Genomic DNA, 19,143 nt, shown 5'->3' on the forward strand with positions numbered 1-19,143 from the left:
TGGTTAATATCACATGTCTAAAGCCCTGTGGTGTGAACTGAAGAGGTAAGCTGAAGGTGCAGTAGATGATGTATTGATGGTAATGTGAGTCATCGGAGCTCTCTAGTGTGCTATAATTGTCTAGATGTTAAGAATTAATACTTATTGAAGACATGCATGTCTTATGTTATCTTTGTAATATAAATTAATTTTTAATGAACTCTTAGGGTTTTTTCATATTCTGTTTTTCCTTTCTAACCAAACAGAATTAGCGGCATTAATTTCATTCGATGGGAATAGAGTGCAGGAAAGATAGAGAACAAAGCTTTAGAATCTATGAAGCACATCATGTTTTTTTGTATGCCAAGGAGAGGATGTGGCTGTCGCATTGCCTGCCAGGAAATAGCATGAGTGCCTGTAGCCATATGCTCTGATCAGATTTATCTGTGAATTGATAGATGTATAGTTCGTGTTTGCCTGTCATCCAGCACCGGTTCCTGTGTATGCACTAAAGGTGCATCTTTCGGAAAATATGACCAAAGTCAGGAAAAATAAATTGTTGCAAAATGATCACAGTTCTTACATTATGGCGTATGGGATAGCCAGGAAGGGAAAATCAGACCATCCTTTTCTGGAATCTTGTACTATCTTGGATGCGTAACCTCACATTCCTGAATTAAGTCTCATAGAGAAGAAATAAACAACAGAGCAAATATGATCAGTACAGCGGTATTATGGAAGTGATCTGTGACATGAAATGGTTAAGCTGTTAAATGAACTCTTTTGTCTGTGTTGCAACCGCGTTTGCAAGAGGCGGTCAGCTCCGAGATGTGTGAACTTCAACGTTTGTATTATTTTTCATTATTTTGCAGACAGGTATTCTCTGTTGGCCTTTTAGAAGGCCGATGTTCTTAACCTCAATGGCGTTGCCAGATTTCTTCAGATATGGCCTTATTCTGACGTATTCTCTCTCCTTTAACTGTAGCAGTCACCTCTCACTCATGATCTTAATGTAGTAAATAGAGCAGGTTTCACTGGGTTTGGTCTTACGCTGTTTATTCTTCAAAGAATTGCTGCATTTCTACCAGATGTTGCTGGCTGTAATGGTGCATCTCTGGAGATGAAAGATGAGTTGATGTGCTTTTTGGGATTAACTTTGTAAATTACTTGTAGTTAAAGAAGCTATTTTAACATAAGAGACAGCACTGAAATGTCACGCCAAAATTTTTTTTCAAAGCAGAAGTTTTAAATTTGATTCTAAAATAAATATTTTGTACTCCCAACTGGCAGAATGGTTTTTCAAAAGTGCCGCACTGTGTGATGTTCTCATTGCTTTCAAATGAGAGGAGCTGGCAGGGGTGAAGCACTTCTTAGCATAACTCTTTCAGTGGGCCTGAATCTAAATACCAAGTTTTGCCTGAACTCTTATGAAGAATAAAGGGAGCAGCAGTAATTGATAGAAACACAGTTGAAAAATTACATATTTTAATGAAAGAGAAATTGCCCAAAACTTTTTCTTAGTGACAAGTAGATTATTAGATTTCTTTTTCTGTGTAGCAGCTTTCAACAGAAGTCAACATTGACCGATCTGATTAAAAACACCTGCTTCCAAGTAGTTCTTGGTAAATAGTTTTGCTGATTTTAGGAAAGATAGCTAGAAAAATATCAGAAGCATAGATTTGTAAACTGCATGTAAAACAAATGTTTTTTCTCTGTACTTGTGAACACGTGATCTGAGTATTCCTCGATGACTTTGAGTCTGGCCATCCACCTTTTTCTTAGTATGTGCCCCTATTGCTTGTGTTACTTCCCTTTGAAAGGCAGATGTCCCTCTCATGCAATGCTGGAGGTATTTAAGAGATATGTGGATGTGGCACAAAGGGACATGGTGTAATGATAGGACTCAGTAGGTCAGGTTGATGGTTGGACTTGATCTAGAAGGTCTTTTCCAACCTAAACAATGACTCTTATTCCTTCCAAGCAAAGGCAGAGCGAGATGATGATTTCCTCCAGAGTTGCTTGGACACTGGCTTCTTTCTTGTGGGAGTTGAGAAGTAAATTTGAATCTTCATATTCTGAAGGAGATGGATAATGGAGATCTTTCATTCTCTGGGTGCATTTGCTGCAAGCACAAATTTGTTGCAGCTAAGTTTGCAATAGTGCAAATTTTACTTCCTTTTCCTGATAGATTTAAAGCTAAGAGCTATAAAAGATTTTTTAAGAGACTTAGAGTTGTTGATATTAGCCTGCGTGCCTGGAGCACATCTTTTCCTCCAGACTTTGAAGTCGGCTTTGGCAGAGGATCCTCTAGTTCCTGGACACCTGCTTGGCTATCAAGAAGCTAGAGTAGAGCAGGCAAGCAGGACCCATTAGGCTAAAGACATTCAGAAAGAAAGAAGGTGAACCAGGGTGACCTCAGGTTGTCTGCAGGGTTAGCTAACAAAAGTGCTTGAGCTACAACACTTAAATCCAGGTAGCTACATTCACCCTCAAGTTACAGAATCTAGATTTAACAATTTCATTACTTTGCCTTGATCTGGGATTTGCTGATGAAGACACTGGAGGCTTTCTGTAAACGTTGCATTGCAGGCCTTTGTATCAATCCTCCAGGAGGCTTCCTTTAAAGGAAACATCCAGATGTATATTACTTCGAATGAAAGTACATTTCACTCCATAATGTTCTTTTAAAGCAATGCTTTCTACTTTATAGTTTACCTCCCACATAATTTCATTTTTTTCCAGTGGTCTCTGTTCAGACATAGCTCACATCTCTAAATTTACATTTTTGTTATTGATCTAAACTTAATGTGCAAGAAAGTGCAATATAAAGCCATTCTGACATAACCGTTTTGACATTAACTATTGGATAATTCAGCCTTTGTCTGATAGCTGGCACACTGGCTAGTAGAGGTTATTATTTTGTATGACACATGCAGAACTATAATTTACTCTAATGATGGTATATTTTCGTACTCTTGGTGAAAGGACTTATGTATACATAATGCATCCATAAAGCAGAAAGAAGGGAAACCCATTTTTATGTACAGATGAATCCATCTGAATATATGCAGAAGTGTGTGTGAGTACATATAGAAAAAATATTTCAAATTGCTGAATAAAATATTCCCAGATTCTTAGGTTCCTTTCACATAATTTCTACTTCTTAAAATAATCCTGTGAAAATGCTGCTTTTATCTTCTCTGTGCAGCGATGAACTTTTATGTTGGAAAGTGTTGAAAGTACTCAGATAGTAAAGCTTAGATTTTTGTTTTGTTTGGCAGTACATTTCTGTTTAGAATTCTTTTAATCTATCCATTCCCTGCTTTTATATTCATCTGATAGTTGAAGGTTCTGTGAAGGATATTTCTTTGTATGAGAACTTATTAAACCAATAATGCTCAAAAGTATATGATTTACTTCCTTTTTTTTCCTGTTTTATATTACAAGACATACTCCTGTTTGAGTTGTTAAATTTCTATTTGCTTTTCTCAAGTTTTCTGGGCTGGGGGGGAGTAGTATGGAGAAAATAAGAAACAATTTATATGGTAGATCTAAAGTTTCATTAAAATTGCTTATGCCCTGTCCCAGGCATTTTAAGTGGGCCATCTGTCTAAACATCTCTCCATTTTTTTCTGATCATTTCCTCGACTTATTCATGAGCCATGGGAGGGCTCCTTTGTAGTCTCCATGTAGCTGGTTCAGTCTACCCCCACTGAATACATCTATGTGCTTGCATAACATATCTTTTCACAGTGCTGGAAATTCTCTGAACTTGGTTCAGATGAATGGCCCACTTTCTGAAGGTCTTTTTTTCTCCTCCCGCAAAGATTTGTATGCAGAAACTGACCTTGGTGGCTACAGAATCCAGCACATTATTCTTGATCATTTTACAGGCCACCTGCTGTGAAAGTTATGATGAAGGATTTCTTAATGATTCTTTGACCATTAACATTGTTTTAAGTCAATATTTCACTTTTATTTAACTGCTGAATAGGTAATTGCACGATTGAAAAGCAGCTTTACAGAGTGCCACATAATGTGGTCTTCAAATGCTTATAATCTTTCATAACCGGAGAGTTTGTTGTGATAGTTTGGGATTTCTCTGCCTTTACCTGAAGTTTTATGCAGCAAAAATATCAGAAGTAAAAAATGTTTTAAGTTTTCCCCTGCATTAGAATTCACATTTTGAATTGAAAGTTAAAAAAAATAAAAAATAAAAAAATCCATACGCAATTTCCTGACCCTTTAGGAGCTGGTGACATTTATCATAGCTCATTACATCATCAACAGTAATCGAGAGAGAGGAGTTTATTTGCCACAAACTGCAGAAAATTGTAGTTTTATTGAGTTCCTCCTATGCGATTGGTTGACGACAATCAAAATGGACAAACTGGGGCAGAGTTATTACTCGCCTTGCCTTTGTGAATGTCTGTTTTCTTTCGTTATTTATTTCTGCCTAGAACAGGTAATAGTTTAACTAGTGTCTGTTTTTCATGAGCGCAGCGAGTGTGTGTCAGCTAAAATCTTCAGTAGTTTTCTGTGTCCCTCACCGAAAATTTGCAAAGCAGGAGTTGTAATGGCTGCGTTATTCAAAACATTTTCTGTCTCTCATTTTCTGTCGTGGCAGCTGGGGCTAAAAGGAATATAACGCAGTGTGCTGCGTATGGAATGCCTTAGGAGACCGTGACATCATCTGCAGTTGAGTGACAAGGATTGAAAAGAAATAACTAAGCAGGTGAAAGGAGCTGTTTTGCTTCTCACGCCGTTTACACGTTTTTGTAACTTACGTGGTTAGAGTAACACCTTTCTGACTTGGAGCCAGGCCATCCGCCTTCCTCGTAGTACACTCCCCATTGCTGGTGCTACTTCTCCTTGGAAGGCAGGTCAGAGAAGACTGTATGGAAAGAGTTCATTATGCCCTCCTCCCTCTCGTCCTGTCTGTGCTGCCACACTGTGCTCCTTTGCTCTCCCCCTCTCCTTGTGTGTAATACTGGCAAGGGAAAACAGCCTCTCTGTGGCCTGCTTCCTGTTCACCCAGCACTCGGCTTGCTGTTGAACTTGTGTTTCTTCCTGCAGCCAGTCATCTCCACACATCATTTCTTTGATGTTTCATGTGTTAGGACTGAGAGAAGAAAGGGAATGTTGAACTTTGTGATACTGAATCTGAGATTGGAGTGAAAACAATTAAAATTTTTGCTTCTTTTGTAGTAATAAAAATGGCATCATTTTGTCTTCCAGTATTTTTCTTTAATGTGAATAAACTATCTAAGATTTCAGCCCAGTATGTAGAATTCTTAAAGTTTCAAATCTTTCAAAACAGCCAGAAGTTTGTGGCGTTTATATCAACTAGTAGAGCATATATTCAAAAGTCCTAACTGAGGGGCTTTCTCCTGCACTTGGGCATCTCATACGCTATAAAAACACACAGACAAAACATCCCCTCTCCCTTTCTTAACGTGATAGAAACTTCAGCATTTCTGAAGTAGTTCACAGGTTCGATCAGCTTGATCAGCTTTCTATCCATTGATTTTCAAGAAACTTGGATTGACTTTGACCTTTGCTTTTGAACTTTGTAGCAGGTACCCTATGATAGGTTGCACGCATAGGCATCCAAATGGGTCTCCATATATTAAAAAAAAAAAAAAAGCAAAAAAAAAAAAAAAAAAAGCAAACCAAACCCCACCCCACAAACCTTTAAATCCTATCAAAATACTGAAAAAAATTTTTTTAAAGGAATTTGTTTTAATGAAGAAAAAGCAGAATTCTTATGAGAGAGTGTACATATCTATTTTAGTCAATATAGTTGTAGATCAGCTACATAGCCCCAGGCATTTGCTTAGCAAAGCTAAAAAATGTCCCTGTGCAAGAGAATCCAGCAATTCCAGAAGGGACATAAAACTTGCAGTGTACTTTGCTATTAGATACATCTCTGGACCTTGCCCTCCTGACCACCAGTGTTGCAGAGAGAAATTATATGCCTGTGGGGCAGTTTGAAACCCCGTCAAAGCAGTGATCATAGTCATGCCTTTCAAGAGGCATGCATCCTGTTTGGAGATACACTTGACAAAGCTCAGCAAGACAGGACTGAACAAAAATAATCCCTGCTGGAGAACAAGACTGTCTTTCCTTTGATGGCCAGCGGCCAGATTCATGAGGTCACTTCCAGTCAAATGCAATATGAAGCAAGGGCATGCCAGCGGGGTTATAAGGAATCTCATGCCATCAATGAAGCAGATCCTACTAAGCTGTGTTTGAGATGAGGTCTTACTTCTTACACAAGAAATGTGAAGTTTCTATAGAGCACTGTTGGTTATTATAATAGAATACTATAGAGAATTTAGCTGGGTTCTTCCATAGTCCACTACATTCCTCCTTACTGTTGCTCTTGTGCCAGGAAATGCAATGAAAACATTTCTCTGCCTGCTACCTGTTCAGGAAATTCCTCAGTTCCTCTTCTTCAGGAACTCCAGTGTCTGTAATGTTTCCTATCAGCCAGTGTAAATGTTTTGGTGACATAAAGAAGGTTGAAGATGAGGTGCTGAGAAATGTCATTGCACCCAATAGGCCATAGACCTTTTCCATTAATAAGCCATTTCCATTTCATTTTGACAATTATCTCCATATACTGAATGAGAAGTATAATGCTTGGCATCCCTAGCATGGGAACACGCTATTTTCAATATTATGAACTTTGTGAGGAGTGTTGGTTATAGAAGTGATCAGTGATGTTTGGTGAAAGGTGGTATAAGACTGCTTGGCTTGCATCCAGAGTAACTAATGGTAAATGCATCTATTAGTCTAGCTAATGCATCACATGTTTTGATTTTACCCATTTCAGGCACATTGCAAAGCACAATTTTTAGAAACTTCTTGGCTGTTTGGATTCCTGAGTTTCTATTTGCCTATATTTTAGATGTTGAAAAAACCCAACCTTCTTAAAGGAATTGCGTAAATCCTTAGCAAGTCGGTATGTTATCCTTGGCTTCTCCTGTGCCTCTGGAGGACTCAGGTGCTTCTCCCTGTTGATTCCAGACACGCCGAGCATTTCCTTTGGGGGAGATGTGGTTCACTGGGCCCCTGAATCCTTAGCAGAATGCATATGACACAATCCAGAAAAATGTGTTTCCAAGTTTTAAGACTCTGAAGACTGCACTGAAACATTCTATGATAGATGAGTGTTATACCTGTAAAGAAGATACAAATGTGGTGAGCTTAGTGTTGTACATTTCCTACAGAGAATCTGAACATGTGTAGAAGTCAGTGTGGAAGAAAAGCTGTGCCAAAATAATGCACCTTTGTCCTAATGGTGTTAAACTCCACCTTTGTACATTCTTGTTTAAGCTACAGAGGAGACTGCTGATGTAGAAACATCTGCTGATGTTTCTGCTGATGTACCAGAAAAGATTGCAGCCTACTTTGGACACATGTTGTTACAAGAAAATTGAAGAGATGTGGGAAGCTGTGCAGGAAGGAAATAAATCAAAGTTACAAATATACATTTTAAATAAAATATCGAAAACTACTTACTTCACTCTGAATTAACAAGAATGACTCTTCAGGTCTGTTTCCCTTGTTGTCAGATACGCTTCGTTGAGCTGAAGTTGGAAAGATTCATGGTTCTCGTGTTACCTGATAACTGGTGCAGCCACTGACTGCTGTGGGAACAGATATAATCCCGTGTATGGGTTGTGATACACAGTCATTTTTCAGTTTATTTGAAGGACTCTGTGGATGAAATTCTATAAAATATACATTCATTATAAAATTGTGTGTATTACGGGTTTGGTGGAATCTTTTGTGTCTAATTGGACTTTAATTAAGGTTTACTGAGAATGAGATGAAAGGACTAGCGTTTATATTTTGCACATAGAAAGAATGCTGCAGCTATCAGTGTTGCTATTCTTCTGCCAACCCACTTTCTCATCTGCTTTTCATCCTGTTTGAATTAATTCTGTAGCAAGTGCTGGATGTATTTAAGAGCTTCCCATAACTATCAGCATAGCCAGTGTGTCAAGGCAAAGAAAGAAAGAGTGCATTTTCTCTTCATACCTCATTTGACAAAAAAAAAGTATCCAATATTTTTTTTGAAATATGCTTTCCTGGTTGTGTCTATAAATTAATGATGTTTTATATCCTTCATGACCATCCTATGAGGAAAGTGCTCCTGGTTTAAGTGGGAAAAATGTGAAATTTATTAAAAATTCTTTTTCTGTTTGTTTTTTAGAATTCCTATTGCTAAATCAAAGAGAAGTAGCTGGGAGCTCTCTGTGCATCTAGGGGATGGGATTTACCCTGTTGCAGTTTCAAAGGATGGCTCATCATTTTCTGTAAGTTCTGCTCATTTTCCAAGATTTTCAGTCCATTTGAGACAATTTACATTGCCATTGACTCTTACTATAATCTGTTTGTTCAGTTACCAAGCATGGATGTTTGTCTCGTCTTTAGCAGGAATAACACTGGATTACAAAAAAAAAAAAAGACTCTATGTTAATTAAATAGTGTGACTGTATAGAGATTTTTCTCTGCTCATGTCTGTGGAACATTTTTAATGCACTTAAATTAGCTTTTTAATTAACAACCCTCTTTAGTGTCTTGTTTAGAAATAAGGTCTTCATGCTTCCATTATAAATATTTAAGAGTGAGAAAATAACTGCAATGTTGAGAAACATTATGTTAGCTTAGTTCAGTGATTAAAAAGACAAAGAACTGAGCAAGTTGCATATATAATCACACTAGAATTAAATTATCTGACACCTAAGTAGTAAAACTGCATGCAAGCATAGTAAAATCACTTCAGATGCATGCGTTTTAACTATTATTTTTACAAATATTGTGAAACAATTACTTAAACAATACTGTCAGTATAAAAGGCAGACGAGACTATGCCAGTAGAACAATGGTGATGCTGTGTTCAGCAGAAAAAAGCCAGGATGCAAGCTGGTTGAATTGTGTTAAGACAGTAGATTTATAGAGAGAACTACTTTTTAAGTCTATTAATAGTAATTCCATAATAAAATGAGATTTTTAAAAATAGTTCACTTCCATAGCATCTGTTAACTCTTAGGCAAAAGTTTTCAAAGGGATCTGAGAAAGTCAGTTTCTCCTAGAATCACTGAAATACAGGACAAGACTGTGAGGAACCTCAGAAGTCTCCCAGTCTGCCTCTGTTTGCTCTTCTTGCCAGTCTTCTCTGAAGAATGTTCTGCAACATCTGCTTCATGATATTTTTAGTTGTGGTGTTTACAGCTAGGTCATATTCAGAATCATGAGATTTACTTGAAAAAGGATGTTTAAATGAATATTTCATCAAGCAAAGACAGTATTGTCTTGGTGATTCACTCTTGCTTTGCTCTACTGTGATTTCTATTTAAGAAGTATAGAAGTTGTAGTCGGTAATGTTTTTAGGTGATTATTTTCACTTATGTGAAACTGAGCAAATAAAAATTTTGCCTTTGAAACATCTTTTTGTTGGCCTAAGTAGGACAAGAATATGCCTAACTAGTTTCTTTTAGAACAGTGCATCTTTCTCTGTTGCACTGTTTCATACATACTCCAGATGAATATAAGATAAACGTGTGAGTGGAGACCAGAGATACTTCCTGTTCCATGTGGATCATAGGTGTGCAGAAAAAAAGCATGTGGACAAAATCCATAAGCACCTTTTAAAGTTCCCTCATGCAAACTCACTGTTTGAAGTGTCAAAGGTGGAGGTCAGTTCAGTTGTAGTGTTAATTTCTCTTAGGAAAAAAATATTGGGAGGTCTTCAGTGCGACTTTCTCACTCAGTCCATAGAATGTAGCACCGTACCATGGCTGATACATTTATCCCCCTTGTGAATTGTGCTTTGTGAGGTAAGGCCATGTCGGAACACTTTCCTTTTTTCTAAATTGGTGAAATTTATACTTGTTCTGTGAACTTCACTGCAACCTGTTGTTCAGGCAGCACAACAGCCTTGTCACAACAGGGCAGGACTGGCAGTGGTCTGTCTGCTCTTTCCAGGAGCTGTCATTGCCCCCAGCCTTTCCACCTTTTAGCTGCAAGGTTGCTATCTGTCAGTAGTCAGCCTGGAGCTATATGCAGCTTTGAGGGTTAGAAAGTGGCTGCTGCTTTTTAAGGGGGTAGCACATGCATTTTTGAGTGATTTAGTTGAGTTTTATTTAGTTGTCTAGGCTCAAGCTTATATTAACTTGGTTAATTTTAATAAACATTATCTTTAAGTCAGACTAAGGAAGGTTTATAGCCAGGAGGCCTAAGCATTCTTCTGTGCTTTTGTGTCCACTGATGTTGAAGGTAACTGAAATTATAAGCTTATATATGAGTTATTCCTAGGTTAATGAGCAGCAGTTGCAAGCTGCACTATATCTCTTCAAGGTGCACTAACTGAGAAAGGAGTTACGCTTTTGCTGCTGGTAATTATTGACATGCAGCAACTTTAATGTACAGTAAATCATTCCTAACTGTGCCACAGACCAAATCTGTCAAAATCTGGAGCTGCTAAATACTTCTAATGTTGCAGCAGCATGGGCATTACAGCTCGTGCAAGCCCATTATAACATGGCATGTGCGGAATCTGATTGCTACTCCTTCAGTTTATTATTCAAACAGTAAAACCTCCAATATAATCAAGTTGTTTGGCATTACTGGGCTAAACAAGAGCGAGTAGTTAAGCATGTCCTTATTTTTGTTTACTTTTGTAAATTCCTTTATATTTCAAAGTCAGTTGGCCCCCCTTTGCTACTTTCCCTTGTAGGAAAATTGCTGTGGGCAAGCAATGCTCTGTGGGAATCCCACTGGGGCAGAGAGGAGAGCAGCAGGCCTGCAAAGGTCCTGCTTATCTCTGTGCAGCCCTGCGGTGCGTTAAGTTGGACAGGAGAGTTAGAAGCAACAGAAAGGAAGAATACGGGTTTGGGTAGCCACAGGGTAGGGAAGGGGGTCTGGAGGCCTGGAGTCAGTAGCTTTGGTGTTCTGATTCTGCCCTAACCAAGACTATTTACAGATAATTTTTTAATTATTTGTATCTTGGGTATTTCTTTGCTGATGAAGTAAATCATAGCGGGTGGATTTCATGATTACCATAAGATTTATCTCACTTAAATTTGAAAGTGTCGATATGAAATCCTGAGCTTGGGTTTATGCAAAGCAGGAAACTATTTTTGAATACCAAGATTGTTTAGGTACGCTTGTTTTTCCTTGTTACAGGACAAATAGCAGAGGACATGCTGTTCTTTAATACTTTCTCTTTTTTGCTGGGGCTCTCGTGGGACTATGCTGCAGATGAGAACAGAATAAATACAGTATAGTCAAAAATCTTCTGATATATTATTCAAAACTTTACAATGGAAAAACAATTGACTTAAGAAAAGCTGAAGACTAGGAATGAGAAATCTTGTTTCTGATTAGGAGGTATAATATACTGCAAGAAAACACGGAAAGACTCAAAGCCTTCTTTATGAACTTTGCTGTCAAAAATGCAGGCCTCACTTTTTGAACTTCCACATTTACTTTTCGCTATGAAGTTGGTGTGACATGGGCTCCTGACTTAGTAGGCTGTGTCCCCTTGTGGCTCATGACAAGGGTAGCTGAATCCATAGTGCAGCTAGATAGCCCAGTGGGAGGGCCGCCTTCACATTCCTCTTCAGAAGTTCACTCCTGCTGCCAACTGTGCATTGCAGCAGCAACGTTCGCATTCTGATTTACTTTGTTTACCACTGGGACCTTTCCAACAGTGACTTCTTTCTTTTTTCCTTAACTCTTCTACTCTCACCAGCCGAAACCTCACCGCCCCACACTGTGCGGTGCTTTGCTCTCTGCGTAGGGAGCATGAGCAGCAGGCTTCCCCATGGTTCCTGCTGTTCACGGGAGGATCATTTGTCAGCATCCTGGTCTATGGGTCATCTGTGATTTTCTTCCTTTATCATGAGAATCTTAGTGCAGCACTAACTGCTTTTTGCTGCTCTTTATTTTCCGGGATTTTGAGTTCTGTAGCCATCTGTTTTTAACCACTTGATTTGTAACGGAGATCCTTAGTGCAGGCTGACTGTCAGCCACTTTAGAGGCCTTGCTTCCCAAAGCTGAAGGACTTAAAAATAAATGATCAAGCACGGGCAGTGTTGTTTGAAACAGTGAAAAGAACAAAAAGTACTTAGCTTTATTGTTTCCTATAGATACTGAAAGCTTTTGTGAATGCCAATTTGCTATGTTTTCTTTTAGAGTAGAATTAGATCTATTATTATTCTGAAGCCATCTACTTCTATGCTATAACACTGATGTTTGTATAAGATGAGCAACTTTGATGATCTTAGATAACAAGAACTCTCCAACTAAATTAATATAAATGTATTTTTTGTGTATGTGTGTTCCTCTTCCCATGTATTAATTGCTAGAAGAATCCTTGTTAACTAATTGTTTATCATGTATGTCTGTTTAGGTACTTGGAGAACAGATTCTAGTCTTTGGTCAGTATCTTCCTTAAATTTACAATTTTTCCTCTCGCTACAACTGAAAAGACCAACAATCAGAATTACTATTAAAATAGAGTTCTAAGGAAGGACAGATACCTTCCTTTACATGAGACAGCGTAAATAGCAATAAAAATAGCCTACGACAGCAATAAATAGCCCGAAAGTATCCCTTAACCAACCTCTGGAACTTTTTGTTTTGTCCAAATTCAGACAGGAATTGATTTCATCTTAACCGTTTTGACTGTTATTCTGGCTGTCAAGTTTTGATTTTCTCATTTTTTCAGTACAAAGACATAATCCAGTTTTGCTGGTGAAGGTTGGAGTCTGTTCTTCCTTTGCAAAGCTTGAGTGCTCTGCAGAGCACTGAAGGGCTGAAGAGGCAAAAGCATAAGGAAATAAATCTGCATGTACTGAGCAAACGTGGCTGCTGTGTGGTTTCCCTGTGCCATACTGATTTGTGCCACGTGTCTGAAGGGAGCTAAATGTCAACCACTGAGCCTCCTCTGGGCCCAAGTTATGGTAGCTTAGTTGCCTTTTTGCATGCCCTATTGAGACTGCTCACAGCCAGCGTGGAGACTCTCTGCTAATGATACTGAATGGGAGCTGCTTTCCCCAGCCCCACTGATGAGAGCCCTACTCATTGCTGTGTGTGTAGGACTTCAGTGTCATCACCTGCCCTTCTGAATTGTGGAAGAATTTCGTGTCATTCAGTGAAGTAATACTGTTAAAATGTATAATAAGGATAGTAGCATGGAACGAAAGTGGTCTAAGCAAGAGAGATTATAATATACTGGACCATTAATCCAATAATAAAGTTCAATTTATTGGATCCACCACTATACCATTTTACCATTACAAAGTACAGAGTTTGCTGGTAAACCCAAGACAAATAACTACTTGACTAGTTTAGTCTTTTCACTGCTGTAACCCACCTTCCTTAATTCCTTCAATATTCTTCAGTATTTCCCTGTTAAAGAGAAGTAGACATCTGAAGAATGTTTTGGAAAAAAGCAATGGGTGAATCCAAAGGCTCAAATGACGAATACCAGCACTAAGTAGTTACACTTTAGGAGATACAGTCATGGTTATTTCTTTGAAGTTTATTGCTGTATGCATAAGATGAGGACATAATTTTCCTTTCAGCACAGAATTTGTGGCGGTTTTTATGCAATATACTGCATTCTTGAAGAACTTTTGGGCATAGTCCATTTTCTGATTCTTTACTATAAAAGAGGAATCCTCTCTCTTGGGATTTCTTTATTGCTGATTTGCATGATTTCTCTGGAAGTAATTGTTGTCGTTCTTTTTCATGTTAAAAAACGGCCCTCTCTGTTAGGGTTCTTCATTTCTGTAGTAGATGCATACCTTCCCAGACCACTTGGATTCATCTTCCAGCCTGTTTAGTTGACAAAGAATTTCCAGATGTTTTCAGTTATAAAGTAGCTTCTTATCACTGAAGTTGTGGTGAATGAAAGTTGTTTATTTTTTCAAAAAAAGCATAAGGTGAAATAGTTCAGAAGTGACTTTGAACAAATGGAAATTTGATATGTTTCCAAAGGGACCTGTGTAGGTCAAACACCAAATAAGAAGACCAGAGAAAGCTTAATTATGTGTTCAGATTACTGGTAGGATGGACTTCCATTTTCACAATATATTGGATCACTTCCTAAATTCAAATTTAAGATCCAGTAAATGTCATACTGGCATGGAATCTCTGTGGAAATGTTGTGAAGCTCATTCAAATGTTTCACATGCTTCCAAACGAAGAGTTGACTGATTAATATTTTAAATAATTTTTAGGTAAAAAGAGTGCTTTTTTTTCCCTCCCTATCTTTTTAACAATAAGTAAAGAATTTATTAAGTATCTGCAGAGGTGTGAAGTTGTCTTCCGTACCTCTTAGTATTTTCGAAAAGAAAACTTACTGTGTAGTATGCAAATGAAAATAAAAAAGGAAAGATCTAAGGCATCAGTGCCATTGTTATTTGAATACTTCCTTTATCATTAGCATAGAATAGTTAAGTAGCTATCTATGTTCTTTACTTTTGTAAGTCAATTCATGTATATCTTGTTATGATTAAGCTTTTACTTTAAATTAAAATATAAGATATATTTAATTAGGGAAAATCTTATATGCTGTAAATTTTATAACTGAAGGGTAGGATAATTAAAAAAATCTATTTTAGGAATTCTCTCTGGGGAGAAAAAACACTTGAGAAGGTCTGGAGTCAAGTGGAATGCAGATGAAGTATGTAAAGCATGAAAAGGAATGCTATAATGTAACAATGTAACAATGTTGAATGAAATTGTTCTAAACAAACATTTAGTTCATTAAATACAACTGTGAATGGAGCGAGGTCATAATTCAGTGCCTGTTCAGTACCACGTTTTCAGAAGACCATGCAGAAGAATAATGTTTCCTGGTCCTATCAGTATAAAATTAATGATCTTATAAGAAAATGAGTCATAACTACTAGTATTTTCCATTTCTGATATGTTTCAGGCACATCATTCCTTATAACTAATAAATCAAATAAAAGAAATGTAAGACCTGTATCAACTGAGGTGAAAAGCACATATCTATAGGAATTAAAGCAAAAAGGAAAGGGAGCTGGAAAAGATGAAAGTCCTATATCTTCTACAGGAGGAAAGGAAATTTTTCCTCTCAATTTCTAAATATGACCTTCTATTATACAGTGACATATATGTTATGTTGTTATGTGCATGTAATGAAATACACTGTTATTCTGACATCCTATGTTATTTTGAGTGAAGGGAAACTGTAGACGTAAGACATAAGTATAGAGGGCAGATCAGTTATGTACTCCTTGAAGCTATGAGCAGAAAACTTTAACCGACTTTGTCAAAGTAGTGTGTATTTTCCTTGCATAATAGCATACAAATTCTCCACTGAAGTTCTGCAAACAAATCTCTTCATCACTACATTCTGTAGGTTGTTGTTCAGGCAGGAGTTAAGGTACATATTTGCACCTTTCTGAGTATTTAGGATATTTCATGATGAATGTACTGTTCTGCTGCGGCTGGTTTTTCATGACATTTGTAATCCAAAATGGTGTCTTGAGTGCCAGAAGCTGCTGATTGTATTCAGCATTTGGACTGCTTGGACTCGTATTTAAAATAGAATTTGTTAATTTAATGTAACAAATAGCATTGATAATGAAAATATTTAGTAAAGCGTATCTCTTGACATCAGTTAGATGCTTTCTTCTGCCTACCTGATGGATGCTAACGCTGTGTAGTTAACTTTGTTCTAGTTGTAAATCTCTTTTCAAATGAGCATGGTAATATCCATGTTTTGGAGTTGCTGTCCCCTCAATTACACTGTTATTTAATCTGTTCAAAAAGGTAGGAAGGTAACTCCATTTTCCCCAGCCAGAAAAGCATATTGTCCAATGTCAGATTAATTACTGTCAAGTGCAACTCTGCATTTCTTAGCTACTTAGTTTCCTTTTTGTATTTTGTCTAAAAGTGTGCTCTGTAATTCAATTTGGAAGAACAGTATAATTAATCTACTGATCTTTGGAATGATAGTTTTTTGTTCAACTTTATTTTTTAATTAGATTTTCATTAATTGAAGAAAATTAGATCTGGTGTAGGGAAGAGGACTTGTAGAAAGGTTAGAGTCAACTTCTGGGGGCTGTGGTGACCAACGTTCATTCATCTCTGCCCTCTGACCATTTTGTGTATAGAACACAAGAATGAAGGGAATGTAAATTTCACCTTCCTCCTTTTGCACTCCATCCCTAACTCAGCTATCCTTTCTTTTGCAACCTTTTTTTTTTTTAAGACTTCAATAGTCTGTGTAATGGTATTTTAATGAGGTATATGTATGCTAACTCTTTAGGAAGATAAGAACCCATGATTTCCACCCTTGCAAAGCACTGCTTTTGTCACTGGGTACAGTAATGCTTGTTGCCTGCCTTTGTGGCTGTGGCTTTCCTGATCCTATGCTCATTTCTGCACAGTGGCAGATTTCTGCAGGAAGGGTAGAGATGCCCTCATCCTTCCTGATGTGTGGGGACAGTTTCTCCTGGGGGAGGCACTGCAGGCTTGAACCCTTCAATCTGAGGAGGGCCCTGATCCTCGTGTTCTGACTTTGTGGGCAACTGCTTTAATTGGTACATTTCTGTGGATGCTGACGTTGTGTTTTTTAAATGAAAGTAGCCTTGGCCTTGGTATCTTGTTGTGAACTCAGTGTTTTCTGGTATGCATCTCCCCTCTGCTGAATTGAGTCTCCCACAGCATATAGATGCTAGGACATTGTGAATTGTTAATAGTGTCAGATAAGCCAGAAGTAAAAATACTTGGGTAAATATTCGGTGTACTTACCTAATATTTGCATATACTTGTATTAGGAGTGTTTGTGTACTAAGCAAAAGGAGAAAAACAGTCTATCTGGGTTGCATGTTATTTAAAATAACATACTGTTTTAAAAATAAATATATGTAAGGGATTGGTACAATATGTGCATATTTGCTTTGTAAAGAGAGATCGGTGTAGGTTTGTTTGTATATCTCATACTAGTTTATTCATGCAGCACTTTATAAGAGCATACAGAAAATAGCCAGAGTGTTGAAAACTAAAAATAACATGAAAGTAAGGAACTAATTATGTAGCTTTAATAACATGCTCTCCCCTCTATGGCAGAGAAGTATAATAGCTTGGTTATAGCAGTTCTGTGGTGTACCATGTTTCTGGTGATTCATAATTCTTCTGTAAAACTCACAGTAACATATGATCTGACACTGGTATGTAGGCTAAAAATAATGCATAAATACAAAATGCAGCAAAAACTATGAAATGTTACATAGCAAAACACTTGAAAAACAAGCATGGTCTGTTTGTATATTTATTTTCCTTGTTTCAGGATCAGGATCTTCATTGTCTTAGAGGAACTAGGTTTTTATGGTGGTGGCTTCTAAATTACCCAGTGAAGACCTGCGGTGTGTTGAGTTTTACTCACAGAGGCGGCTTCATATCATGAGCTCCTGTGACATGAAAATGGACACTGTGTTCTCCTATGGGTCGTGACCCAACAATTCCAGAAATCCCAGTGAGCAATAAACTAAAATATAAATTTAATATCTGTAACAGTACAGAGCAATGCCATACAATATTTTTTTCTTCAGAAAGTCTAATTTCTGTCATAACAGCCACCCTTTCTGTCCACTGGGCTCCTTTGGTGTAAGATTGAAAACTCCTTGGGGCACAAGTAACATCCTCAGTGCATTTGTGTGCCATGCATATTTCACATCCTGTACCAAAATAGTTGTATAATTATTTTATAGTTTCTTCAATTAGTGCTTACATGAGCACCCTTTGGGTGCTTTTTTTTCCCTACTGATTTCACATCCATTGTAACTGGAAAGAAAAAGTTCAACAAATTCCTCCCTACTTTCAAAGAAACCCCTCCAACTTACTTCCCCACCCCCTCCCCAAATTTTGTAGAATCAAAAAATGTTGTGAGCTCCTCCTGCTGGTTCAGCAGGAGCAATAGTTGCATTTAAAAGTATGCTAATGTAATGTTAAGAGCCTGGCTTTTTTACCACAGAAGCCATAGTTAACTCCATAACTCCTGAATAGTATTTCATCTTCAATTCTGTTCTCTTCGCAGCTCTCAACACGTTTGATATTCAGTATGATGATGCTCTACCTCAGAATCCCTTGATACACGGGGGGAGGGGGATGACTTGGAGTCCGTACAGCTTTGAGTGGCTTTCTTAGCTCTAAACTTCTTTTCTGCAATTTTCCCACTTTAATTTAATTTTTAAGTAAACTAGATTGTTAATATTACTTGAATGTGTCTTTTATGGCTTATGAGAAATAATGCTGCTGTAGTGGATAGACATGTGTCAGCTGTGACTAAATGTTTTGATGTACTCTTCTCAAAAGATAGACTTGAAGAGCTTTCCTTTGAAATATGTGAAGCGGTTTTAGACACAGCTTCTCAGATGGATCTAATTAGACTTTCATACAGACTGGATGTCCGTTTGTTGCAGCTGAATTCTCGTTTCATTCACCCATAACTAGAAACACCTCGCTTCAAACGTGTTTCTTCAAAGAAAGAAGGGTTTAGGGTTCCATGTTTTACTGCTTTTTGATGTTGGTTTCCCTTTAACTGAGAAGACCTTATGTTTATACAACTGTTATTATTAAGAAAACATAGCTTTGTTCAGGAGAGTTCATTCGGTATCAGCGTTGGCTATTGGTACAAGTCGGAGATCTGTAGAATAGATCCTGCTATACAAGACCAGTGGGACAGCTGTACGTCTGGCAATTAGGCTCATTGTACAGAAGATTTGAATGCAAACATAATGTTCTAATAAAACCAGAGAACCAGGGTTGTGGGAGGATAAAAATGAAGATTAGATGTACAATCAGGCTCATCAATGGTTACCAGTCCTATTTATTATTTACATCTAGTAGTCTCCAAAGAGACATTGGACGGTTCCCCATTTTAGGATATTTCTACATGGCACAGTTTAACACGGTACAAAGAAACCTGTGCTGGCTAATGTAGTTTGGGCAGTGCTGCATTAATGCAGCTGTACTGCTCCTAGCTGGATTAACTTGGTTAGAGCTAGTGTACAGATCTTCACGTGACACTGCATTGTGCCATGTCCTGACACCTCACCAGCAAATAGTATCATAAAGCTGTAATAAATGTCCCTTCCAACCCAAGCC

The 19,143-nt window shown here is 37.7% G+C and overlaps 1 protein-coding gene across 1 annotated transcript in view; it reads left to right on the forward strand.

Moving 5' to 3' along the window:
• PCCA (propionyl-CoA carboxylase subunit alpha) overlaps positions 1-19,143 on the forward strand; it is a gene marked incomplete at both ends in the record, with an annotated part of 259,645 nt that overhangs the window by 150,796 nt on the left and 89,706 nt on the right. The window contains one exon of the mRNA XM_079540566.1: positions 8,204-8,306. Within this exon, the coding sequence (XP_079396692.1) occupies positions 8,204-8,306 (103 nt within the window). The remainder of the gene's footprint in view (positions 1-8,203; positions 8,307-19,143) is intronic.

The sequence above is a fragment of the Tetrao urogallus genome (genome assembly GCF_951394365.1).
Source record: "Tetrao urogallus genome assembly, chromosome: 1".
In the NCBI taxonomy this organism is placed as follows: Eukaryota; Metazoa; Chordata; class Aves; order Galliformes; family Phasianidae; genus Tetrao; species Tetrao urogallus.